We start from the raw sequence: 25,357 nt of genomic DNA on the forward strand, positions 1-25,357 counted from the left end.
AAGGGGGAAATGTTTGAAAAAAGGAAGTAGAACCTTAAGGGTGTGAGAGGGGCAGCTGGGGAGATCAACTGGGGGGTGGTGTAGAGTGACACTGGGAAAAGTATGGAGAGCTAATTATTAGGAAGCTGATAAGGAATAAAGAAATCAAAAATGATATCTTGAAAGCCATGAAGAGGCAGAGAATATGCATTTGGGGGTTGAAAGCAGAAAAGTAGTGGTTTTTGCATAGAATTAAAGGAGCTGCAAGGGTGACAGACTGCAGCTGAAAAAAAGTAAAGATGAATTGGAAGAGAAGTGTGAGTTGTTCTGGTGATCATTAGAGATGTCTTTGGTGAAGTGAATCAGCAACAAAGTGGAAAATTGTTGTTTAGAGGACTAAAAATCCCTATTTCTACAAGACATGTAAAAGGGGAAAAAAATCCCTTAAGAAGTAAAGTAGAAGTGAGAACTAAAAAAGCAGCTCAGGCATAAAGACAAGGATTATGTGTGTGTCTGCAGGAAGGCAACACCACCACCTGACAGCTCCTTGTGTAATGCTTATTTTACTGTGGGCAGAAAGCCTCTGGAGGTTTGTGTGTGGCTCAACAAGTGAGAGACCCACATGAATTAAATGTTTGGTTCAGTGATGGTCTGGGATTGCTGTGCTTGGCATCACTCCCTGTGCAGGGTCAAGCTGAAGAGAGCAGTGACCATCCCCTCATGGCTGGGCACAGAACCAAAACAGCCCCCTTGGACAGAAATTCAGGGATAATGAGATCTGAAGGTAAGGACCTTCTCAGGGAATACTGGATTATGTGTATATATGATATTAGACTGGTTTTTCAAAGCACAAGAAGCTGAAGAAGCAGCAGCAGAATATGGAGTTTTAAGGATGAAAGAGCAGAGTGACAGGGAAGAGCTTCCCAGTCTGGTGGTGACTAGATATGGGCTGGGCTGGAAAAAAGGCAGAAATTCCCCCTGAGCCAGGTGGACACCAGGTCAGAAGGGGATTAAAGGCTTTCTAAAATGTAAAAGCTTGAGGTAAAAGTGGAAAAGCAGAAAATCAGCAAAAACTTGGGGTCACAACACCAGAGGCAAGGCCTGAGTGTATTCAGAGCTGAAGTTTGGAGCTGCAGGTCAATGTGGAAACAGCATTTGGCAACAGAGGCGCAGCAGGATGGAGAATTATGGGCAGAAGATGATTTCAGCAGGTGCACAGTTTGACAGAGGTAATAAAAAAGGTAATAATGTGGCAGATAGCTGTTAACATCACAGAAGGGTGCTTATTAAATTCAAAAGTGTTCACTTTAAATAAAACATGTGGCAAAGTGGGGAAAACATGAGTTGGTGTGGGGTAAGAAAATCAACACAATAACCCCTGGAATGGAGTTGCCATGGGCAGATTTAAAACCTAATTCAAAGCTGTATCTAAACCAGAAACACAGCAGGTTCTGTGTTTGTAGGAGAAGAACAACACTGTGGCATTGCTCTGGACACTGGGTGGAAAGAGTAAAACCCTGGAGTGCAAATTATGCAGTGACTCCTTGGGAACAAAAGCCACGTGTCTGGGGGATCTGCAAGCAGCACAGCCCAGGCCAAAGCTGTGGGGAGGCTCAGGAGAGCTCGAAGGGACAGCAAGTTGGAATCCAATGGAATTATCTTCAGGGAAAAAACCAGTTGGAATCTTACTAGTCCATGGCACCTGCAGGCAGGAAAGGTAATGAGAAGGCTTAGTGCTTATTAACAGTGCTTAGTACTTAGTAAAAGTGTTTAATACTTATTAGAAGTATTTCTGACAGTGATAGTGCTTGACACCAGCACAAATAACTCTGGCAGCAGCTCCCTGCTGCAGTCTGATTCCCTGGCTATGGATTTCCCTGTTCCTTCCTCCTGTGCTGGCTCTGAGCTTCCCACAGCTTCATTCCTGTGGGAACAGTAAGAGGGACAGAAATGACACAAACCTGCCCAGAAAGCTGAGCAGAGGAGACAGAGTGGGTGGTGATCCAAGGAATCTTCTGTGAAGGGTCTGCTCTTCCCCTCTGGGATGGATTTTGAGGTGAAAACCAGAGAAGGAGACAACATCAGCTTGTCTCCTCCACGTGTAGCTCTGTGGCTCAGCCAACACTGGTGCTGGGGCCCATCCTTGCAGTGGGCAAAGGGAGAGCTGCTGGTCTGATTTCATCTTTTCCTTCTCAGTGTCTTAAAACTCAGTAGTAAAGAGCACATTCCCCCTCCTTCCCCTCTGCTCTACCTTCCCCTCCTGCCAGAGAGGCACCGCAGGGGGAAAAAGCCAAAGAACACATTTTTCTGCAGTTGCACAGGGTTTGTTTCACACTCACAGGCAAGACAGGAATGTTCAGCAAAGTGGAGCCATCTGTCTGCAGCACTCCCAGGGCTGCTCAGCTCCACATCACAGGGATCCTCTGGAGTGCAGGAGACTGAACGGGGCCAGGCTTTGCTCACAAGCCTTTAGGAGGTGACATTCTCAGGGGTAGTAAACTTAGAGTAGTCACCTACTACAGGGGAGAGAGTTGGGAGAAGCTTGGACAAGAAACGGGCATTACTGCAGAAATGTGACACCTCTGCAGTGCTTTGAATGGTGTAAATGCTTCTAAATGTGCTCACAGAGGGGTTTCCCATCACAGCAGGGATAAAAGTGCCCAAATAAATGGGTAAGTGCCCATATGGTCTTCAAATTGTAAAAACACAGATGGGGAGAGAGGCTGGCAGGAGATGGGTAAAGATTATGTGCAGAAAACAAACATGACAAAACTGCTCGGACAAGAGACAGCAGACGAAATTGCTGTGGTGTATTAGGAGCTGTTCAAAATGTGTGGATGTGGCACTTGAGAACGTGGTTTAGTGGTGGCTTTTGCAGTGCCATGGGAAAGGTTGGACTCAATGATCTTAACGTTTTTTCCAATTTTAATGATTCTGTGGTTCTAAGCATGCTTATGGCAGAAAATAAGAATAGGTAGGGAATTGAGGAATTCTACCTTAAACTCAAGGTTAGGTAAAGCAGTGGGTTTTGAAGGAAGGGGGGAAGAAAGAACATCCATGGGTCTAGCTAAATAAAGTAAACTTGGAGCAAAAGTGCAGCAAGAGGTACACAAGAGAAGCTTGGTTTTTACCTCTCAGTGTATCTGCACAGCTGAGATTACTGTGGCAGTGGAGATACAAGTGTGGGTCACACCTCAGCTCTGCCTCGCCACGATAATCCTCACCCTGAGCAGCAGTGGCACAGGTAAAAACTGCCTGAAATAGCAAAGCATCATCAGGAAAGGGATCCTTCCCACATGGGAGAACTTGTGAGCGTGTTGGGACAGAAAATTCCCAGCTTGCAGCCAGACCTGGTGTAATTGCGGCAGGTAATAATTACACAGTTAATGAGGGATGGGAGTGACGAGGCTGAGGCAAAGGGAAGGCGGCACTGGGGAAACCGCAGAGGGTGAGAAGAGCACGCAGCAAGAGGCTGGAGGTGAGATACAGGCTGGAGTGCTCCGGAACGGGAATTCACGGGGTACACACAGAATAGCTGGGGTTGGAAGGGGCCTCTGGAGAACATCCACTTCAAACCCCCGCCTAGGCAGGGTAACCTGGAGCAGGTGACACAGGAACACGTCCACACGGTTCTGGCAGGGCTGAGGAGGCGGCGGCGTGGTCGCAGCCTGGGGGGGCTGTACTGAGGATCCATCGGGGTTGAGCTGTGGATCCGACGGAGCTGAGGGGGGCCCGGCGGGGCTGAGGGGGGCCCGGAGCCCCTCTGGCCCCTCAGCGACCCCGCCCGGCGGGAATCGCCTCAGCGCCTCAGCGGCGGGAAGCGCGCGCAGCCCCGCCCCGCGCACGCGCGCTCTCTCGCGCGACGTGGAGGCGGTGGGGCTGGAGGGGGGGAAGGGGGCGGCATTCGAAAAATGCCCGCGGCTTCCCATTGGCCGGCGGCGCCACCCGGCCACGCCCCCCCCGCCGCGCGCCGCGGGCCCGCCTCCCCCGCTCGGCCCCGCCCCTCGGCCGCCCCCCCCCCCCCCCCCGGTCCCGCCGCCGCCGCCGCCATTGGAGGCGCCGCCGCTTTGTGTCCGCCGGGCCCGGTGAGTCCCGGCCCCGCCCGCCCCCGGCGCCCCGCCGGGCGGGACACGGGGCCGCGCCCGGGAGGCCGCGGGTGCTGCGCGCGAGCCGCGGGGGCGGCCTGGCGGCGCCGCCGAAGGGGCCCCGGAACTGCCCTCAGCGCGTCCCCCCCGCCCTCCCTGGCCTGACAGGCCTGGGGGAGCGGGGGTGTCGTGACGGGGAGTCGCGACACGCTGCGCGGGCACGGCTCGATGTCGCGGTGGGCTCGGCCCGTGTGGCACAGGCCCGAGGAGGCGGCCCCGGGCCTCGGGTGTCCGCGGGCCCGGCGGGGCCTGGCGGGGTGCGGGCCCGCGGGCCCTCACAAAGGAGCTGCGGGGCTCAAACCCGCCTCAAGCACGGCTCTGCCGTCCCGCCGACACAGGGCGAGCCCCGGGGAAGGTCAGCGGCGGAAGGGGCTGGCAGGGCCGCGACACAATAAATAATCGCTATTTATAGACTTAGGGAGCGCCTTGGCTCCCGCCGCGGCCTTCCCGCCTTCGGCCGCTCGGCTGTGCGGTTGTGTGGGGCTTTGCCTGCCCTAACTCGCTTCCTCAGCGCCCGACAAGTGCCACAGCTCGAGGGGAACCTCAGTCTGGCTCCGCTTCCTAAAAGAGGTTCCTAATCAGAGCCCCCGGCGCTGATAGCGATGGATACAGACCTACGTGTGAGGCTCCCTGCGCCCAGGTGCTCGCTGCCTGCCTGAGGAATGTTAATCACTCTCCTCCCCGTGGTGCACAGGTTCTCTATAGAGGAGGCTGTTAAATTCCACTCTGGAGCGGGGCTGTTCAGGCAGGCTCCCGTTCCTGTATCTTTATTCTTCTTGCCGCTCTAAGCTGTGGGGTGGTTTTGGGTAAAACAGCCTACAACAGCTTCTGCGGTGGCTCTTGCAGGTCACGATGCCCCATCACCTTACCTGCTCCACCTGAGCACAGCTCCAGACTGCTCAGAACAAATCCTTACCACGTGTATTTTAACTGTTTTCCCAATAACCAGTGTCTGCAAATCACTGGGGAACTGCCCAGCCTGTGCTGCAGATGAAAAGTTGGATTATGTGAGATTGTGGGTGTGTTCGCTCCTTTATACAGTGTAGCAGGGACTGATTGCTTGGATAGTTTGTTTATAGATGTGGTCTGTCTCACATACTCGCCTATTTCTCACTTTTTAGGAGCCCTGCTGAATTATTTCTGGGGTAGCAAGTGTGTCACTTCCCCATTCTTCACGAACTGTTTTGTGTTGCACTCTGATTTCCCAGCACGTGACTTTTGTTTGCTTTGACCATAAATAGTATTTTTAGCATCTTCAAGAAAGAGTTGGCCGGCAGCCTTTGGCAGGCAGCTCCCATTGAGGCGGGAAAGGTTCGGAAGTGCTTGTGTTTGTAAACAGAGTCCCTGCTCCGTGAGAGCAGAGGGACGGGAGGTCAGCTCAGGAGAGGAGGTGTTTGATGGACTGGGCAGGAGAGTGCAGAACTTCCTCAGGTGACACCTCAGAAAATTGTTGGATAGAGTGGGAGATCCTTGGAAATCAGGAACGAGTAGAGAAAAAACAAACAAAAAAAAAACCCCAAACAACCACCAAAAAAACCCCATAACCCACATAATTCCTGTTGGGGGCAAGAAATACCTTGAAAAAAGGTGGCTTTTGGAGTTTTCTCTCATTTACCTGTGTGAGCTTGCTAATTAATGAACTTCTCAATTCATCATGCACGTTGTTCAGGGAGAAGCTCCTTGAATTGTTTTTTTTCTTCAGAATATATTTTCCTGCATTTTTTTTCCCTTTCAGCAGAAAGTGACATGTAAATCTCTTGGCAGTGTTTTGTTACAAGTGACCTGGGATCCTCAGAGGATTTAAACTTCTGTGAGAGGGAACAGAAGTGTTACATTGATGGACTATAATGGGAAGTGTGGGTAGATTTCTTACAGACTGCAATGAAATAATGGCTTTTATCATGTATAGTTTTGTCTCTAGAATAATAAATGATAGCTGAATAAGTAGTAGTTGGGAGGAGGGTTTACCCTGTTGTTTTAAATTTAATCTACCCAGACAAGGAGGAGATGGCCTATAAAGGGTTCAAACCCTGGTATGTAACACTTGCAGCCTAAATTTTCATTCAGGTGTCAGCAGTTTGTCAAAACCCATGAAGTTGGATCCTGAATTAAAATATTTTATCCAAGGCTATGAAAACTTTCAGCAGGGGATTTTCATGTTGGAGTTGTTTTAACTTTGTGACCTGAGCTTGTTTTAAACTTAAAGCTGAACCCTGTGTAAGCTAATGGGGGTGATTTCATCCCTCAGTGGCCATGTGGCATAGACAGAGTGTGGAGAATTTGGATCATTCTAGCCAAAAACTGTTCCAAACTTGTAACTGTTCCTCAGAGCTTGTCACCATCATGATCCTGAGCATCAGTGTGGGGATGGATTATTTTCACACAGCCGTGCAGGCAGAAATTCTGCTTCATATGAATCCCTTGGCTGAAGTTTCTGTCAGTTTTAGGTAGGATGATGGTGTAATTTAAACTGCTTGCTGACTGTGGCTGTTTGGGGACGTGAGGAAAAACCCCTGGGTGTAGGAATGGAAAATAATCCAAGCAACAGAAACGATCAGTTCATACTGCCTTCAGTGCAGGTCAGAGATTGCTGGGGAGAGAATCACAAACCTGGTTTTCTGTTGAGCTGGAAACAGGGGAGGTGAGCCATGGGGGGTTACTTCTGTTTTAATTAGCACATGTGGGGATGGAGCTGGTTTGGGATTGCTGGTGTTGGACCCTAACAGAGACAAGTGCTGAGCTCAGCCCTGGCTGGGAGCATCAGTCTCACTCTACTAAGGTACCAAGGGCTTTTTTGTTTTGGTTTGGGTTTTTTGGTTTTATGGGTTTTTTGTTTGTTTGGTTTTTGGGGTTTTTTTTCTGTTTTTTTTGTTGTTTGTTTGTTTTTTTTTTTTTTTTTTTTTGTCTTCAGTGAAAGGAGCATCTGTGTGCACAGAAGGGCAGGATTTCATTTTTGCTGTGCTCTGTAAAACTCAGGACAGGCAAGGTGTAAGTTGGGTTGCATTCGTGGCATTTGGAGTCAGAGGCTCAAATTTAATGCTGACCAAAAATATTTTCAAATGGAAATACATCTTTAGGCTTCAAAACCCCTGCTTTGGGTCTCTGAGTGTAGGAATTCCTGTGGTTGGATGCCAGGAGTGTGAAGGATTTTTGCTGTGCTGCCCTGAACCCTGATGTGCATGGGGTTTGTTGTAGCCATGCAGGGAAGGAGGGGTGGAAATGGCCCCTGTAACACAATTCCTCCATCCCACTGAGGAATTGCTGCCTGGCGAGTGGGGAGCTCTGGGGGTGTGTGCTGGACCCTGCTCCTGCTTAATTGAAACAAGCTGCTCTGTGAGGGCTCAGGTAGCCTGGACAGCCCTGGGAGCCTCCACTGCAGGAGAGCTGCAAATGCAGAGCTTGGAGCTGAATCAGGGGGAAATTCCAGGGAGCTGGGACCCCTCCTGGGGAATGGTGGCCCTAAGGACCAGGACAAAACTTGCTGGATGCAGCAGGAGTGATGGGAATGGCAGCTGTGCTCAGCACATGCAGGGAGTTTCCAAGTGGGTTGACAAATAAGGATCAGAAGTTGGAAGTAACTTTGTATTCTTTATTCAATAACATTTTTTATTAATCTGCAGGATTTGAGGCTGGTTTAAATGACTGAGTACTCCTGGGCTGCCTTAGCCAAGAGCACAGGCAGCTCCAGGAGCTGGAAAAGCCAAAGGCAGAGCAGGGGAACCCCTCAGTGCTCAGGCAGCCCCAGCCCCAGCTGGGAACTCCTGACAGACACATTTGTATCTGAGATATTCTGTGACCATTACATTCTGAGGCTCTGACAGGGTACCTGCTGCACCTGGGCTGGGATGTTAGGGAACAGCTTGGAGGATTTCAGGGGCACCAAGCCTTAAAGGAGCTGTGCAGCTTGCAATTTAGAAGGTGATGCATTTTGGCATGTTTGGATTTGCAGAAGTATTAACATTTCCTGTGCTTTTTCTGCAGTTTCCAAGTCATTTAAATACTCTAGTGTATTACAGAGCAGTAAATAATTGTCAATAATCTCTAGGCTGGTTTTTAAACCCAGTTTTACTTTGCTTTCTAAGGCTTTTGGATAACAAACAGCTGTTCTTGCTTGCATCCCTTGTCAGGCTGTTGGATTTGTACCCCTTGACACCCTGCCTCCTAACCTGCAAGTGCATCAAACCTTTTTTAGCCCTTTTTGACCTCATTTCTAGGCCAGTGTCGTGTGCTTTGTACCCAGTCACATCTAAGCACATCAATCACCTGTAGGTGTCGTGTGACAGTAAGGGGACGCCCCCCTGGCCCAGGATTGGACACACTTCCTCATTTTTCCATTGCATGTTTGTGTTCAGCCTGCTCACCCTACCCTGAGTCCTGTCAGCTGGAGTTTCTGCCAGCCTGACACTTGGATTGCCACATTCAAAACCTGATTTATCCTGGAGCATTTTCTCTCAAAGGAAATAGAAGGCTGAGATAAGTTGAAAAATCTTGCAGCCAGCAGAAATTCAAAAACTCAGACTAATTTTTTTTTTGAAATATTATCAAATATGTGTCTCACCTGAAGCCTCCCTTTATTTATTCCTAATGGTGTGGTAGTTCAGGAGGAAATTGCTATGGATAGTTCAGAGTAGTTCCTGAAAAACTCTCTGCACTTTTGGATTTTCCATTAGCAGCTACTCCCTGAGCTGGGCCAGTGGACACTTTCTGCTCATCTAGAAATCCAGGAGTCTGGGGGGCTGTTGCTATCAGCCCTTTGCTGGATTGCCTGCTTGGGAATAACCAGTTCATGATAGTCTGGGAGCCTGTGGATCTGCAGTTTTCCTGTGGAAAAACAGGTGTAACTCAGTGAGGAGTGACTTTCTGTACTTTGGTGAAGGTTGGTATCCTGGAGGTGTTTTCAATGCTGATGGGATTATATTTTTCTGACATTTGATCAGATTTAAACATTCATTGAAATCACCCAACAACCACCTTGAAAACTGCATCCTCAGCTGGTGGCCTCTACCCCTTTCAAGGCACAATGTTTGTTTGGTGTTTGTGTAAATGCAAAACACAGTTGTTCCTGTCATTTTTTTATTGAGTGATGGTTGTGATTGTAGCTGTAGTTCCCATTTAAAGCTGTCTTTTGAAATAGTCTATCCAGGTTTGGGTGACTTGATTTCCCCTTTACACAGATCTGGTTGATTTGGAGAGGGGAATGAGCTTTTCTACGTTGTCATTGCAAAACTTTCTCCTTTTTTTTTTTTTTTGCTGTATCTTTTTGATGACCTGAATTCAGGCCTGTTTGTGGTCATTACTTCACACTCAGTGCAGAAAATCACTTTTGATGCCCCTGTGGAAAGCAATGTGCTGAGCAGGCAGGGTCCCTGCAAGGATGCTCTCACCAGGTGGGGTTTCTGAGCTCGCCCTGGAGCTCAGTGCCTTGAGGGGATTGTCCTCCTGCCCCTTGGATTCCTGGAGATGATCCATGCCTGGCATCCAGAGACAGTCAACAAGCCTGAATTTCTGCTGGATCCCAGTTTGTTTGTGTGTATTGTAGGCACAGAAGTGAGGGATTGTGCTAAGTTGTACTCTTGAGAGCAAAAAGTCTCCAGTGCTTTACACACTCATCTAAACAAAAGGGTTTTCAGGACTTGGGATTTTAACTCAAAGCTGGGAGTACTGTTCTCATGCATGTGTCATGCAAGTCACACAGCTTAAAAAGAATTAAACCCCAGGACTCTGTCAGCCACAGTGTGGCTTGTGTGTGTTTTTTAATGCATCTTTTGGAGCCCCCCACTGATTTCCCTGAGGGGGAATCTGTAGTTGGTTATTTTAAGACTCACTTCAAATTTCTGCCATTTCCTTAAAGGGCTTTAGACTCTGCTTGCTAGAAGAAACACTGGATATTGAGCTGAAGCCTGGTGAAAATTTTCATTTCTTTCTCCTTTCACTCTCCACACTCGAGGAAGAAAGGTTCCTTAAAACAGGCCCAAATTTTTAAGTGCTGTATCCTGTATATTCTAGTTGGCAATTAGTATATTTTCACATCCTGACCTTTCACAAGAAAGCTTCATGCATCTCATTTTTTTGTTTTGTTGGCATGTGCTGTGTTTTGATCTTTCTGTTTTGTCTCAGAAGAAAACATCCAGTGCCCTTGGGCTTTGCTTTCCCTGGTGCTGAGGCAGCACCAGATCCCTGTGGGTTTTCAGAGTGGCTGTTCAGTTCCTGTCAGAAGTGCTTCTGACTGATCAGGGATCCCCACTGCTGAGTAATGACAGAAATATTAATAATAATAATAAAGAAAATGTTGGTGTGATACAGAGCTGTGCAACGGGGAGAGCAGTGCTGAAAATCAGCTTGAAAATAGGGCTGGGGCTGATGCTGGGTCTGTTCAAGAGGAAAACACCCAGCTGGAGAAATACCTCTTGAAAGAGAAAGTTTCTGGTAAGTGCCTGAGCAAAAGGAGACCCCCAGAGGAGGTGAAACCAGGGCATTGGGCTGTCTGTCTGTCTGTCTGTGTGTCAGGAGGGGAGCAAGGCAGGCTGAGTTGATCTTTGGATCCACCTGGGACAGGTCCAGCCCTGCTTTGCTGGAGCTGAGGTTTTGCCTCTGAGGTTTTGAAGGGGGATGCTAAGAGGAAGTGAATGAGCCAATGAATCCTGGCTTTGTGATGGAGTTAGTGGAGCCCCTCTCCTTAGCAGAGGCCAGTGCAGGCAGATGGGCAGCAGGTAAGAAAGGCTGTAAAACCATGGTAGTGGTAGGGGGTGAGACCTGATGAGGGTTAAATTAAACTTAACCCATTTGTTATCCACAACAGTGCATGGGTTTGGAGCAGAGCTTTGGCAAGCTTATGTTTTCTGGTAGAAGGCATGGAGACTGCTCTTCTGATTGTCATTTTTTTGTCCAAAGATTCCTTCATTTCTTTGAATTGCATGAGGTTTAGTTTGAGAGGGCATGGCTTGTGTTCCCACTGCTTGTATCTCCTGCCTGACAGATGTAATGCTGTAATGCTTTAGCTCCAAGTGCCAGCTCCTGCTTTTACCCAGAGTCACTGAGTGACCAATTCCCTCACCCAGGGCACAGTGCAATGGCTGCAGCTCATCAATGCTTGCCCTTAATTTAAAGAGCCTTTTTATCTTTCAGCCATCTCTAATGGAGCAGGTCTGGCTTGCACCTTCCCCATTTCTGCTCCACCCATAGCTCACCAGTTTGCATCCATGTTTTAGCACCTCTGTTGAATGCAAGTGTTGCTTGTCAGTTGTGTTAGTCATGAGCTGTAAGTCATTGATCCTTTTCTTTTTAATCTTTAATTTAATAGATACGTGGACGTAGATGTTTTTGTTTTGTTAATTTTCACACCACATCTTTTCTGTACTTTAGGTTGACTCCTCACTGCACTGTGAAAACCATTAGGAAAAAGTCCTTGGGGTTAAAACCTGGGGCTCCACAGTTACCTGCACTTGGGTCTAGAAATTAATTTAAATGTCGACTGATCTGTCTGAAGCTGAATGCGCCGTGCATCATAAGGCGCTTCCACTCCTAACGGGAGCTCAGCTGATCCACACGGACAAGTTAAGTGAGGTAGGGGCTGGCCCTTTCTCCAAGCTTGCCCTTGGATCAGTCCTTGGCTTCCAGTCCTGCTCAAGGTTACTCAGTGCTCTTTCTGCCCTGCTTCTAGGAAACTGGGAGTCTAACAAACTCTGCTTCCCCTTCCCTGCTTTCCCTGAGATGATGTGCCTGTCAAAATGCTCAAATGCTCATCTCATTTAATTTGGAATTGAAATGATTTCTTTTATAACCATAAAATGTGGACCTATCCTCTCCTAGTATGCTTTGAAGAAGCCGATTTGAGGGCCACTGTCTTTTAACATCCTAAAAAATCCAAACCAGAATATTTCTACTTATGCTGCCTTGATTTACTTTAATCCCATTTCCAAACTTTCCAATTCTTTGCAGCATCTGTGCTGATTTTCACGTGCTTTTTGTAGAAAGTGGAAGACGACACGATGCCGATCCGCCGCTCGGTGAACGCTTCTTCCCGAGAAACTCCTCCCAAAAGCAAACCTGCCGAAGGGGAAGAGGTCAAAGCAGGTACAGCCACGCTCCCACAGGGGGCTCCTGGGTATCCAAACACAGGCTGGCTCTGAAACTCCTGGAAACCCTACAGCCAGGATGGAAATATTATTAATGTTCGGCTCCCTGTCACGGGCTTTGCCAGGATTTGTGTTTTGCAGACATTGTTTTCAGTCTGAACCCACTTGTTTTGTCTTTTATACCCTGTGTCACTCCAGACGTGAAAATATGGCTAAATATTGTCCCTTTTAAGTTTGCACATCCTTTAGGGTAAAGAAATTATGAAATTTCAGTAGCATCAGAAGATGGTTTGAGATCAAAAGGTGCAGTTAATGAATAGGAAAACAGAGTATTCCATTTTTTTTCTCTATTTTTTCTGAGCAAAAATGTTTTACCACAACGTGTCATGCAATCTAGCCTGACATTAACATGAGTGCTCTTAGCAGCTTGGCCTCAGTGTCCCAGAATGTGTCATTTCACTCCTACAGTCAGTTGGTTTCACTGACTTTGTCCCTTTTGGTGTCACAAGTAAAAAATCTACCTACAAAACTGACTCTTAATTCACTGTGCATTTTAAAGGCCTTCGTGGGAAAACTGCACAGGAATGGATCAGAAATGCTTAAGCTGCTCAGAGCAGCGTTGGTGGGCAGTTATTTATCCAAAGAGTGTGAAATTGAAGTTTATATCCATTTTATGTAGTAGGCAGCCCAGTCTAAGGCCTGTTCTCAGCTAAATGTACTTTCATGGATTTTTTCTTTCCTTGGTATCTGACTGGATTTGATCCTTGTGATATACAAGTGCTCCTGCCAATGCACGTGCCACCCAAAGCTTTGCCAAGTCTGGGAAGATGTGATGGAATTGTAATTATCCTTCAGGTGCTTTTGTGTTTGGAAACAACTGGGTCATAAGCAAAGCTTCTTCTTAGAATCCCAGGCCTGTCTGCAACAGCAGCTTGTGGAGTTAAGAAGAGAACACTGTTGGAAGTGGTTAATTGTGAAAATGTTGCATGATGTTGTTTGCAGTTATTCTGGCATTTGAGGGCTGATTGCATCTTTGTTCAAGTTCTTTTCAGTACTTCTCTTTTTAAATTGCTTTTAAATAGCACTTTTAAGTTAGTGAAAATAAATTGGTGGAAAATAATTAGTGGGCTGTGGTCTTAAGTTTGGCTTTTGTTCCCTCTACCTCCCTAAAGAATAAAAGCTGGTTTTGGATGGTAACTTGATGCTTTTTCACATTTTCTAGATGCAGAAGTCACCTCTGAGGAATCTGCCTCTGTTGGAGAGGAGCAAGAGACTGAAACCGTGCCTGCTGCATCCAGTGAAGCAGAACAGCCAAAGGAACCTGAGAACGAAGGGAAGGAGGAAACAAAGCCCTCAGAAGAAACCAAAAAGGAGTAAGGCTTACCTCGTGCTGAATTTGGGGATTTGGGTAGGATTCTGGAGGAAGTCAGGCCCCATAGAGAGAAAAGACAGTGGGAGAGAGAAGGAAAATGAGTGCCTTAGGGTGCCTCTCCTCAAGATGCTTCTAAGGAAGAAGCTCCTGATCACGTGGAGCTGCTGTTCTCAAACATGTGAAGCTGAATACCAATACAAGGTCTCTCTTTTTACTAGTAGAAACATCAAAGTAGTCCTTAAGTTACATTAAATAATGTCAGATTTTTCTGGGCTTTTTTTTTTTGTTGTTGTCGTTGTTGTTGTCTTAGTTCCTTTTGTCTTATATTGCTGTGCATTTTCCCTAAGGGAGAAGGATCAGGCTAAGGAGAAGGAGAAGAAGGTGAAGAAGACCATCCCTGCGTGGGCCACGCTCTCTGCCAGCCAGCTGGCTCGGGCACAGAAGCAGACCCAGATGGCAGCCACCTCCCGGCCCAAGATGGATGCCATTCTAACTGAGGCCATCAAGGTGGGCAGGACACAAATGGAGTTTTTATTCCATTTGTCTTCTAAACCACACGATTTCAGCTGCCTGCTGTGTGTTAGCAGGAAGCTGAGTGTGTAAGATGGGTGTGCTTGTCCTGGAAGCCTGACATGTGAGTCCATGAGGATGATGAGGGGCCCTGTAGCTGATTTCTTTGTTTAAAATTCGTTTCCCTCCCTAATCACATTATGAGGAACAGCTAAGATAGCATAACCTGGTTGATTGCTGTCATAATTTTGTTTGCTGTGCCTCTTAGCCACATTTAACTTCATTTACCTGGATTCATCCATCTATTTGATACATGTGCTTTCTTTTAGCATTAACTTACTCTAACTCAGTACAGACAGAGATACTGTAAACCTGCATTCCAGAGTCTTGATTTACTTGGTCTTGGTTTATTCAATCCCTCCTGACTGTAAGAGGAGATCTCTGCTGTTGTAGCTGTGCTGCTGCTCTCCCCTCAAGGCTTGGTCACTCCCTTCAGAGGAGGCCTGGACTCCACCAGCCTTAATTGCAAGATGGCCTTTCCATCTATCTTCAAAATATCTTAGGTTTTGCTTGTTTACTGATGTCAGTCCTCCATCTCCTTAAAAAAAATAATTGGCAGGTTGTTCCAATTTAATGATTACTCAGTCTGGCATTAATAAAGTGTTAGTAAATCAGTTGTGCAGCATTGCCAAAAGGTGACTATTTTGTATTTTAAGCCATTCTGTGTGAGAGTTTCAGAGCAGGGGAAGTAGTAGATATGTGCTTGCTGTGCTGCTTTTGTGTTGTTTGTGTTGCTCTTCAGCTACTCAGAAAAGTTCAGTATTTTGTTAATCATGTTTTATACTTGATTCACAGTGGGGAAAAGGCCAGCCCTGGCATCCTGTGGTGGCCTGTGTGCATCAGTGTGATCTCTGTTCCTTCACCCCCCTCAGGATAATTCCAGTGTGGGTGGTTTCTCATGTTTTGTGTCTGTTCCAGGCCTGCTTTCAGAAGAGCGGTGCCTCGGTGGTGGCAATACGGAAATACATCATCCACAAATACCCTTCCCTGGAGCTGGAGAGGAGGGGATACCTCCTGAAGCAAGCACTGAAAAGGGAGCTGGAGAGAGGAATCATTAGGCAGGTAAGAGCTGCTTTGTGGAGCAGCACTGGAGATGGCATTGCTGAAGAGGGACTATTTCCAAGGGCCTGGAGTGCCAGGACGAGGGGGAATGGCTTCAGAGGACAGAGTTAGAGGAGGTGTTGGAAAATGATCCTTCCCTGGGAGGGTGGGCAGGTCCTGGCACAGGGTGCCCAGAGCAGCTGGGGCTGCCCCTGGATCCCTGGCAGTGCCCAAGGCCAGGTTGGACAGGCCTGGAGCAGCCTGGGACAGTGGAAGGTGTCCCTGCCCATGGCAGGGGTAGAGCTGGGTGATCTTTAAGATCCCCTCCAGCCAAAACTATTCCATGATTCTGGGAACTGCATAGGAATTCCTTAACTCCATTAGAAGGTCTGTGGAATGAGTGTGTTCTCCCTTGTGGAGGTTCTTCAGCCTCTGTCACTGCTCTGATTTCAGCCCTCTTGTGTCAGTTGCATGCCTGGCACCGTTGGGTTTTGTGCAATTCCTGCTGTTTCTGGGTGTTGTGTCACACAGCATTGCAGCAGCACATGAGCCCAGCAGTGCCACTTCTGCAGCAGTGTGGGGTTTAACACTGTCATTTTTGCCTGTGTTTTATGTCAGGATATCCTGGTCAGCACAGCAATGTCCCAATGTCTGGCTGCAGTTTCTGATCTTACTGAAGTTTCAGTGGGTTCAAGTCAGGCCTCTGCCATGAAAACCCACTGCAGGGTGACAGTGCATTCAAAATCTGCATCATGATGAGTTCCTCTCAGGTTGTTAATATTCTGAGTTACTCTGTTAAAGACTGCAGTTAACTTTCTCTTGAACCAGGTGAAAGGAAAGGGAGCTTCTGGGAGCTTTGTGGTGGTGTCTAATGCAGGAAAAACTGTTCCAAAATCCAGAGACAGAAAGGTAAGATGGATCATTTGAAACAATACTCTGAAATGTACTGCACTGAAACACATGTACCTTACCCCATGTTCTCAACCCAATGTTCTCCTCCTTCCTGGGCTTTTTCTCCCCAAGTACAGCAATTAAGACACCCATCCCACTGGTATCAGAAAGCTCCTGTGAGGAATTAAACCCAAGTCAAATGATCTAAAGCTCAGTTTTAAAATGTTTACATTGACCCCCTAGGCCTTGGTTCAGAGACAGAAAACTGAATAACCATGAAACTCTTCTTCTGTCTTTACTGGGCAGAGAGAAATGCCTCTCAGGTATTGGAAGAAAGTTTTATGCTACTGCTGTGTGTGTTTATCTGTTGTGTGCATAAAGGGGAGACTCCAGTCTTTAGGACTGAGGGGAATGTTTTCCCATCAACTGTGAGGACAGAGGGAGGAAGAAGAAAATATCCTCAGGCTTCTGGAAGGAAGCTGCTGATGCTTAGTGTTTTTGGGGAAGGGGATGGTTTATTGAGCTTCACAGTTAGTTGTGGTTCCAGCACTTCTGATCTCCACTCCATGCTGTGTTGAGGATGTGAAACACATTCCTAATGCTGCAGTTACAAAATGCAGAATGTGAAACACATTCCTAATGCTGCAGTTTAGCTGGAATTGCCAATCTCTTGGGATTAGACATGGAACACCTTGGTGGTCATCTCCTGCCTCCTGGGGAGACCAAAAGCCCTAAAACTGAACTTGGTAGAGGGCCCTGAAGGAAATGAATTGCAGTTCACCCACTGGCTCCACAAGTGTGAGCAAGGCAGCCAATACCTGCTGACACATCACCTCTCTCAGCAGCACATGGGTGTCTTTGTTTCTAGTTACTTTCTCTGTGTTGCAGCAAAACAAATGTTTTGGATGAATTTGGCTGGCAGGGGAGCAGCTCCCTCTCCCATTGCACTGTTTGCAGAGCTGCTGTTCAGCATCAAATCACTGAACTTCAGCACATTTTCTGTATAAAGAACAGTCTGTTTTTCCCTGATCATCCCCTCTCATAGTAACAAAAGAGGTGGAGAAAAACTCAGAATGGAACATTGGCTTGGCTTCAATCAGGATTTTATTGTGTTATTTAAAAAAAAAAAAAAAAAAAGGCCTCCTGTTTAGCTGTTCATTTTGGGGAAGGGGAAGACTTGATTGTGTAAACAGGTTCTGTCTTTGCTATGTTTTAAGTTTTGTGCCAGCATGTATCATCATCTTCACAGAAAGGGTTGTAAAGCATTGGCACAGGGGATCTGTCACCATCCCTGGAAGTCTTCAAAAAACCTGTAGATGTGGCACTTGAGGACGTGGTCTGGTGGTGAATATGTCAGTGCTGGGTTAATGTTTGGACTTGATGATCTTGGAAGGCTTTTCCAGACTGAATAATTCTGTGATTCTATGATTTTTCTTCTGTCTCACTGAAGTGTGGCAGAGGAAAACGTCTATAGCAAGAGGAAGGAAATAATTAAAAGTACAGATGTTAGGTACTTAGCAATTTTTATTTGTAAAGCTTTTCTAAAACTCCTAGGAAAATTCAGACAGATTTTCTGTATATCTCTTAAGCTACAAATTGTTTTAAATTGTTAAAGAGCTGCCTTACAGCTCCTGAGTTTCCAGCTCAGCAGCAGTGTCAGGAGCACTTATCCCCACACGTGCATTGCTGGTTTGGACACCCAGAGTTTTGGGCCCTGCTGATGCATGCAAGTGTGTGTGTGTTCCAGAAAAGCACTTCAGCCCTGAGCACAGAGCAGCAGGTGAAGCTGGAGGATGTCCTGCCACTGGCCTTCACCCGCCTCTGTGAGCCCAAGGAAGCTTCTTACAGCCTGATCAAGAAATACGTGTCCCAGTACTACCCCAAACTCAAAGTAGATATAAGGTAAGTGCTGGACTTGCTTTAGCAAGCAGAGGGCTGGGGAAACTGGGCCTTCCTTTGGTTCTATCTCCCTTTGCAATGATTCAATCTGGTGTTTAAGCCAGCTGCTGCTCTGAGTTGCAGGGCCTGTGAGAAAGCTTGAGGAAAAGCTGTGCCTTTTCTTGTGTCCCTGACACCACCAGCAGCTCTGCTCTGTACACCCACATCCCTTTACTGCCTGAATGTGGAGGGTTCTCCTGGGGTCCTGTGCCCCTTGATCTGGATGCTTTAGCCAGCACAGACGTGCAGCAATCTCTGAGCTGACCTGTACAGAGCGAGTTGAGGCTTGACAAGCAAAACTAGGAAAACCTGTGTGTCATCTGTATCAGGGTTTTGTCAGCCCTTGTTTGCCTGTGAGCTGAGTGCCCACCACATCCAAATGTGCTGCTCAAGGTGAGTGGGTTCTTGCCAGGACACCGAGCCCGTGCCACCGCTCAGCTCCCAGCGTGGTGCCACCTTCTGCCCAGGCAATGAGCCTTGCTGACAGGTCTCCATTTCAAGTGTCTGCATGTAGGCAAACACTCTAAATGCTGCTCTGCTCACATCTACAAGCGCTGTTTCTCTGTTTGTTTTTGGAGCTGTCAGTGTGTGTCAGTAAAGCTTTCTCCTCCTGTGTTTCAGACCCCAGCTGCTGAAGAACGCCCTGCAGAGAGCTGTAGAGAAGGGCCAGTTAGAGCAGATCACAGGGAAGGGAGCATCTGGGACATTCCAGGTCAGAGACTGGGTTCATCCTTGTTGACCACAAGCCTCGGATATCAGTCACTACGCCCTGTCCCCTGGTTTCCCTGGGCTGCCCTTTCTTCAGCAGTCTGGCATGCTCAGCACTTGTCCAGTAGGACTCTTGTTCTCCTCTCTGTCTCCCTGTTCCCTTGCTGAGCGTGCTGCATGCACTGCTCAGCTCTGACTCACCAGCACAGTAGGGAGCTGGTGGGGTAAGCTTTCCTTTCCTTCCCTCACTGGAAGTGCAGCAGGTACCCCAGATGCTTGCAACATCTTTTACTCATGTGTGTGCCACAGAACTCTCTTGGGTACATTTGGTCCGTGGGATGGAGGAAGAAGTGATTTATTTTGCTTTCTTTCCTCCCCTGAGCAATAGGCCCTTAGACTGCCACATCCTTGCAGTGTATTTGGGGGCTGGGGTGAGGTGTTGCTGATAAAGCCCCCCAGGCCAGTGACTGACTGTGCCTGTCCTCCCACCTACAGCTGGGAGAGCAGCGTTCCCTGTGCAGTGTTTTAATATTAAACGTATCTGTGCTAATGCAGGAGCGCCGACCCACCTGGTGCAGAGGAGCTTGTCCTGACCTGGTTTGGGAGAATTTTGTCTTGATGCTTTTCTCTTCCTCCTTGGAAAATAGCTGAAGAAATCAGGGGAGAAGCCCCTGCTGGGTGGGACTCTGATGGAAGATGCCATCCTGTCTGCTATTGCGGCCATGAACGAACCGAAGACCTGCTCCACCACAGCGCTGAAGAAGTATATCCTGGAAAATTACCCAGGGACCAACTCCAACTTGCAGGGTAAAGTACTGATCCCTGGATCACTTCTATTCTGCATGCTGAGAGAGTCCTGCAGCTGCAGATGTGCCTGTGCAGCACCTTTAAACTGCTCTGTTGAGCTTGCAGAGCTTTAAACTGCTCTGGGAGCTGCAGCTGCTCAGCCCTTTGTGCTGCGGAGATGCTCTGGGGTTTTAGCTCCCATCAGTCACTTTCAAGCCAGTTCCTGAGACAGAATGCACAATTCTCTTGTCTATAGCCAGGAAGGGGGAACAGTATTTAAACACTTTATTGTTCTTAAATCACCAAGTTGATTTCATATCTCTCTGCTTTGAAAGGGACAGCAGCTTGGCACCAATGCAGTTCCTAATTGCTTTTTATTGAGAGAACTTGTGTAGTTTAACTTTTTTTAAAAATTTACGAGCACCTCTCTTACTGATTTGTTTGAGGCCCTACTTTGCATCTGATTTTTAAAAGGTCAAGCAAATAAGGAGAAAAACCAATTGTATTTTATTTGGAAGGGAGATTTGGCATGTCTTTGTTCCCAGGAGTGACACTAATGTCTGGTTTGACTTTGGCCTGAGCAGAGGCTTTCAAGCAGATGTTCTGGTGGCTTATTTGGGTTGTTTGGGCTGAGCCCCCATGCAGTTGGTTGATGCTGGGGGTCCATAGAGACAGGCTGAGGTCCCAGTGGTCTCTGCTCAAACCTGGACATAGGTCAGTTTGTTCCTGTGGTGTCACCGAGCTGGTGCTGTTCCTTAGGAGCAGAGAGATTTCTCATCCCACAGTCTTTACCTGGAGCACAGCATCAGCACAGCTGTTTGGTGCAGGGTTACTGACTGCTGCTGTTACACAGCACAGGTCCCAGGGCTGAAGAAGCTGCCCTGAGGCCTTCTGCCAATTAGAAATTGATGCTGAGTGAGACTTCATAATCTCAGGGCAGGGAAAAGAGGTTCCAGGCTTCCTAAGCCCTTGCATGGTTTATTTTCAGGACCATTGGAAATGTCCCTGGTCCTTAGGGCCTGTGTTGAGCCAGCCTGCAGTGCTTGTCACTCCTGCAAGGCCGAGAAGGAAATCTCAGCTTGCAATCTGTTGTTTTCTTTCTCCTTCCGTTACATAAAAGGAATTTTGATGATCTCTGCTTTGTTCTGAGAGAACCAGAGGAAGATCTGGTGAGATGTGAAAAGCAGGCGGGCGCACACTGCAGAGCAGAGCTCTGCTCTCCTCTCCAGTTTATGGCTCACTGCAGAGCTGGGACTTGACTGGAGGCAAATCCCTTACGTGCTGTTACTGACCTTTGACACCCAGAGTGAAACCAGCCTTGTGGTTAGAAAAACTTTGGAACGTGCTAGAGAGTGAACCTTGTTTTTTCCTGGAAGCTCAATATGTAAATGGCCCCTCTAATTGAAGCTGAAAATGGTTCTGAACTGAGTAAACAACCCAAGCCCTTTGCCAGAGACAAAGATCCCCTGTACTTGCACAGTTTGAGTTTCAGTTCTTACACAGTACACAATGGGATGGCTGGAATCAAAGTCTGGAATAGAAGACTGGAATAAGAAGTTCATTTGTTGTATTGCTAGAGCAAATATGTTACCCTTTAAAGAGCAAAACAAAAAGCAAACCGCAGTGTGGGTAAAGATGCAGCACATACAACATTTAGAACATGAGGAGATCAAAACCAGGGTAAAAGGCTGTTTTTAAAACACACTTTAGAGGACATTCTGAGACCTGGGTTAAATTTGGACAGAAGTAGTTACATTGAATGACTTGAATGACTCATGAAGGAGCATCCCATGATCAGGACATCAGAAACGTGCAATGTTCTCAACTCCTTCCTTTGGGGAGTTTAAGGCCACTCTCACCAGGTGCTCAGGAACAATATCTTGTATCTTGCTCAAATTGACTGAGAGGATTTCCCATCCTGACTCCAGCTCTGATTTCAGAGGGCACAGTAGAGAACAGTAAGATCAGACAAGAGGCTAAAGATAGTAACACAACCTTTCTCTGATTTCTTTTTCACAGTGCATCTACTGAAGAGAACCCTGCAGAAATGTGAGAAGAATGGCTGGATGGAGCAAATTTCTGGGAAGGGCTTCAGTGGAACCTTTCAGCTTTGCTTCCCTTATTATCCCAGGTAAAGAGCTTGTCTGTAAAATGATGTTCAGGAGTTTTGCAGAGCTCAGGTGTCAGAGCTGGAGTTCATGAGCCAACCTCCTATTTACAGGGGGGTTATGGAGGGTTTGCTCACTGGTGAACTGCCACATTGTCACCCGTGCTCTGGATGATGGCATTACTTGGGTGACCAGAAAGCTGACTTCATTAGCAAGGGAAGCTTTTAAGGGCAGTGGTAGGGCTCCATGTTCTCAGGTAGTCTGTCTGTTGTGCTGCTTTTGTTGCAGGCTGGGCTATTTAAGTGTTCTGTGCTAAAACCAATTCACCTGAGCAGGGAGTGGGGTGGGTTCTCCATGCCAGGATGCTCCTAAGGAGCAGGACCCAGCTGTTCCTTCCTTAAGGGAGGAGAGGAGGGAAGAAGGAGGATGACCTAGATTAGCTACTCTGAGTGTTAACCAGCCTGTCTTCTCCTGCTGTGAGCTGATTCTGTGCTCCATGTGGAGCCCTGGGATGAGGCCTTGGTGTCCCAGGAAGAGCCAAATGGCAGCACAGACATTGAAGTGCTGCTCCCAGCTCCCTTTATTGCACATGTGAGCCCTCACAGCTTCAGCCATGCTCACTGCTGGAGTCTGATCCTGCCAAAGGGGATCTTCCCTGGGTTTGCAGGGAAGGAGCAATGAGGGATAGGAAAAATGGGGAAATGGAGAAGAGACAGCTTAGGGCTGGTACATTCCCAGGCTGTCATGTTTCTGCCATTGCAGAGACTAAATAACCTTGGTTTGGGAGCAATCACAGAATTCCTGGAGGTATTTCTGGACTGGGCTAAAGCTGTAACCTTAGAGGAGAGCCAGGGTCACCCAGGGGTTGCCTTCCCTGGAGTTGTACCTTAGAAGCAAATCAGACTCTGACCAGACCCCTCTTGTAGCCCAGATGTGCTCTATCCAGAGAAGCAGCAGGATGAGGATTCTGAGGAATCTGATGAGGAAGAAGAGGAGGAATCTGAGGAGGAAGAAGAATCTGAAGAGGAAGAGTCTGAGGAGGAAGAGCCACCACCAAAGAAGAGGTATGGCAGCATGAGAGATGAGTGGGCTCCTTTGGATGAAATAAGTGTTGGTCACAGCTGTAGAGTGCTCAGGTGTGTCTCTTGCTGTGGCCACCTCTCCACAGGGCTGTTGCTCACAGGTATTGGCAGAAGTTTCTAGTCAATCCTTATTCCAGAGGCACTGACCTCCCCCATTCCATAATTTGAAGCCTTCCTCTTTTCTCCTCCAGATGAGAGAGAGCCTGTGTTTATTCTTTGTGTTGCCTTTAGTCTCCTGCTTTAGAAACTGTGATGTTTCACATGGAACTTTTTGTATTTATTGTTGCCTTAAAAGAATTCTTCCCTACACTAATTATTTGCAGCTCTTTAGCCAGATATGGGACCTGCCTCACTCAGAATTTGGACTTAATATGAGTGTTTGTTAAGTAATAAAATCCCATTTAGAGAGGAGAGATAGTGCTTAAGGCTCTTAATTGTTCTGACAGCTAACTGATTCACTGTCATTATTTGTATGTTTATTTGCCTAACAAAGGGGTTGGAAGCTGGCAGCTCTGTGGGGATGGGAAGTGCTCAGTGTAGAGCTACCAGAGGAGCTCTTGCTCTTTGGGATTTAGCTCATGGAATGTGCTGGCAAAGGACAGGGATGCCAAGATGTGCTTCATTTATGCAAATTGCTGACAGCAGCTCTGCTCTGGGTACCGTTTGTGCCTCCACTGAGCTCCTGTGCTGTCTCTTCCTGACAGGATGCAGAAGAGACCACCCCCCAAATCCCGGAGCAGGGCCCCTCCGATGAAGCGAAGAGAGTCCAAACCCAAGCCAAGGAAAACCCCCACCGCCCGCCGGGGCAAAGCAAAGCCCCCTCCCAAGGTGAAAACCCCTGCTAAGAAAGCCAAACCAGCAGCCCCAGCCATCAAGAAAGCCTCCAGTGGCAGCTCCTCCAAGAAACCAGCAGCCAGTGGGAGGAAGGAAGTGAAACCCTCTGCCAAGGGCAAATCCACCATGAGGAAATCTCTCCGGGCAAAAAAGTAAAATGTTTCCAATGTCAGGGAATCCCATGGTCAAATCCACAATCTTGTTTTATAAGTCAATGTGCATTTGTATTTTAGTTCTGATGCTTAAACACTTCTTTAATTTTTTTTTTAATTTTTTTTTTAATTTTTTTTTTCTTGAATGATGGGGGGAAAAGCTGAAAACTAAATCAAACCAACCCGAGCATTCGTTAGATCTCGATGCTGTGCCTCGTGCCTGCCCCTCCCCTGGAACGAGTCATCTTTACTTTCTGCAATAATTTTAGGACTTTTCTAGGACGTCTCTAATCTGTACATTTATGGTATTCCACGTGGGTTTCGGGGGGGGAGGGTTGGCTTTTAAAACAATTCTTCAGAGAAGATCTTTATACCTTTAGACAGCAGGAACGGGATGATCAGGGGAATTGATTCTTTACTGAGAAGGTGCCGTGGCAGAGGAGTCCTCCCTAGATCCCTGCATGCCGAGGTCCTTGGTGCTCCCATGAGGGAGCTGTGTACAGACAGCACTTGCACTGAGCCCCGAGGTGCTGCTCTCCTCAGCCACAGGCCCAGGGCTGGCTGCTCAGTCGGATCCTTGGCGTCTCCTGAGGGTCTGGTGCCAGAGGGGCTCCAAAAGGGGCAGCTCTTGGGTAGGCGGGTGATTTGAATTAGTGTTTCCACACCACATCTGTTACCTTAAAACCAAAATATATCAAAGTCTTCTTGAATCCAACTTTCAAATGTTTTTAAGAGATGAAAAGCCTGAGTTTCTCACCTCTTGTTTACCCTTTTTTAAAGAGAAGTTGGAGAGCTATACAATTGCTAATGTAGAGATGTTGATAAGTGAAGAACATGCGGTTTGCTAAAATAAAATGAAACTAGATTCCAGGCCTGCCTTCTGTGTCCATTCTCCTCACCCCAGCTTCTCCTCCTGGAAAGGTAGAGAGGAGGGAGTTCAGTCACCACGGATTGCTGCAGAGGCAGATCTTTGTTCAAAGCCAGCGTGATTTAGCCTGAGCCACTGCCAAGCTCTGTAGTTGGACCAACTCCTGACCTTTTTCTTCCCTGGTTTCTCTGGAGACAAAGGTGAGTGAGGAAAAAAGCTCTGTTGGAACCTCTTGCTGATCCTCTTCTCCCCTTGTCAGTGATCAGTGAGGACAAAAATCCCAGCTGAAACCTTCTCCCCTGGCCCTGCTCCCCAGAGCAGCACCTGCCCTCAGAGCTCACCTCCTCCCCACTCTGCCGTGCCCAGGCAGTGATGCCAATGGGACCTGACAGTCTCCAACGTGCTGCTGCAAAGAGCTGTGAGGAGGGGAGTCACACAGAAAGGGAGGAAACAGCTTCATTGAATTTATTCTTTTCAGCTGCTGTTCTCAGTGTGCTACCTTTAACTGGGAGTTAAAAAATTCATATAGAAATGGCCTAAATTGTTCCCAGCCCTGTGAGAAGGGTACAAACAGCAGGTTAGAAATCACAGCTGATGAGGAAACAGAGTGAAAGCTCTGATCAAAGAATGAGCCACAGGGATGTAAAGCAATTAGAAACATTAGTTAATGGCTTGTTCCTGGGGCTGCTTGTACCGAAGCCATGGGGTTTGTTGGCATTGTGGTGAATGAATTGGAGAAACTTCTCAGTGCTGACATATTTTTGGGGACAAGGAGTCTTCACCCAGGGCATTTTTCAACCTCCCTCCT

General features: G+C 47.5%; 1 protein-coding gene across 2 annotated transcripts; it reads left to right on the forward strand.

The window, feature by feature from the left end:
• Window positions 1-3,996: 3,996 nt before the first annotated feature.
• Window positions 3,997-24,551, forward strand: HP1BP3 (heterochromatin protein 1 binding protein 3). 2 transcript variants are annotated; one of them, XM_036396191.2, is made up of 13 exons: window positions 4,032-4,064; window positions 11,487-11,687; window positions 12,095-12,197; window positions 13,422-13,572; window positions 13,919-14,078; window positions 15,060-15,203; window positions 16,011-16,091; window positions 17,821-17,975; window positions 18,633-18,723; window positions 19,367-19,526; window positions 21,525-21,636; window positions 22,540-22,677; window positions 23,400-24,551. In XM_036396191.2, exons 2-13 carry the CDS (start codon window positions 11,589-11,591, stop codon window positions 23,683-23,685), a joined length of 1,680 nt encoding a protein of 559 aa, XP_036252084.1. In that variant the 5' UTR covers window positions 4,032-4,064; window positions 11,487-11,588; the 3' UTR covers window positions 23,686-24,551. The 2 variants fall into 2 exon arrangements, with proteins under 2 accessions (XP_036252085.1, XP_036252084.1); XM_036396192.2 differs by lacking the exon at window positions 11,487-11,687 and having other exon boundaries at window positions 3,997-4,064.
• Window positions 24,552-25,357: the final 806 nt, after the last annotated feature.

The sequence above is a fragment of the Molothrus ater genome, chromosome 23, assembly GCF_012460135.2.
Source record: "Molothrus ater isolate BHLD 08-10-18 breed brown headed cowbird chromosome 23, BPBGC_Mater_1.1, whole genome shotgun sequence".
Classification (NCBI taxonomy): Eukaryota; Metazoa; Chordata; class Aves; order Passeriformes; family Icteridae; genus Molothrus; species Molothrus ater.

Bases quoted from the DNA above. Each gene is read 5' to 3' on its own strand.
- HP1BP3 (XM_036396191.2), top strand. From the start codon at position 11,589: ATGTCGACTGATCTGTCTGAAGCTGAATGCGCCGTGCATCATAAGGCG. The intron at 15,204-16,010 runs GTAAGAGCTGCT...CTCTTGAACCAG, and splicing joins AGAGAGGAATCATTAGGCAG to GTGAAAGGAAAGGGAGCTTC. The intron at 22,678-23,399 runs GTATGGCAGCAT...TCTTCCTGACAG, and splicing joins GAGCCACCACCAAAGAAGAG to GATGCAGAAGAGACCACCCC.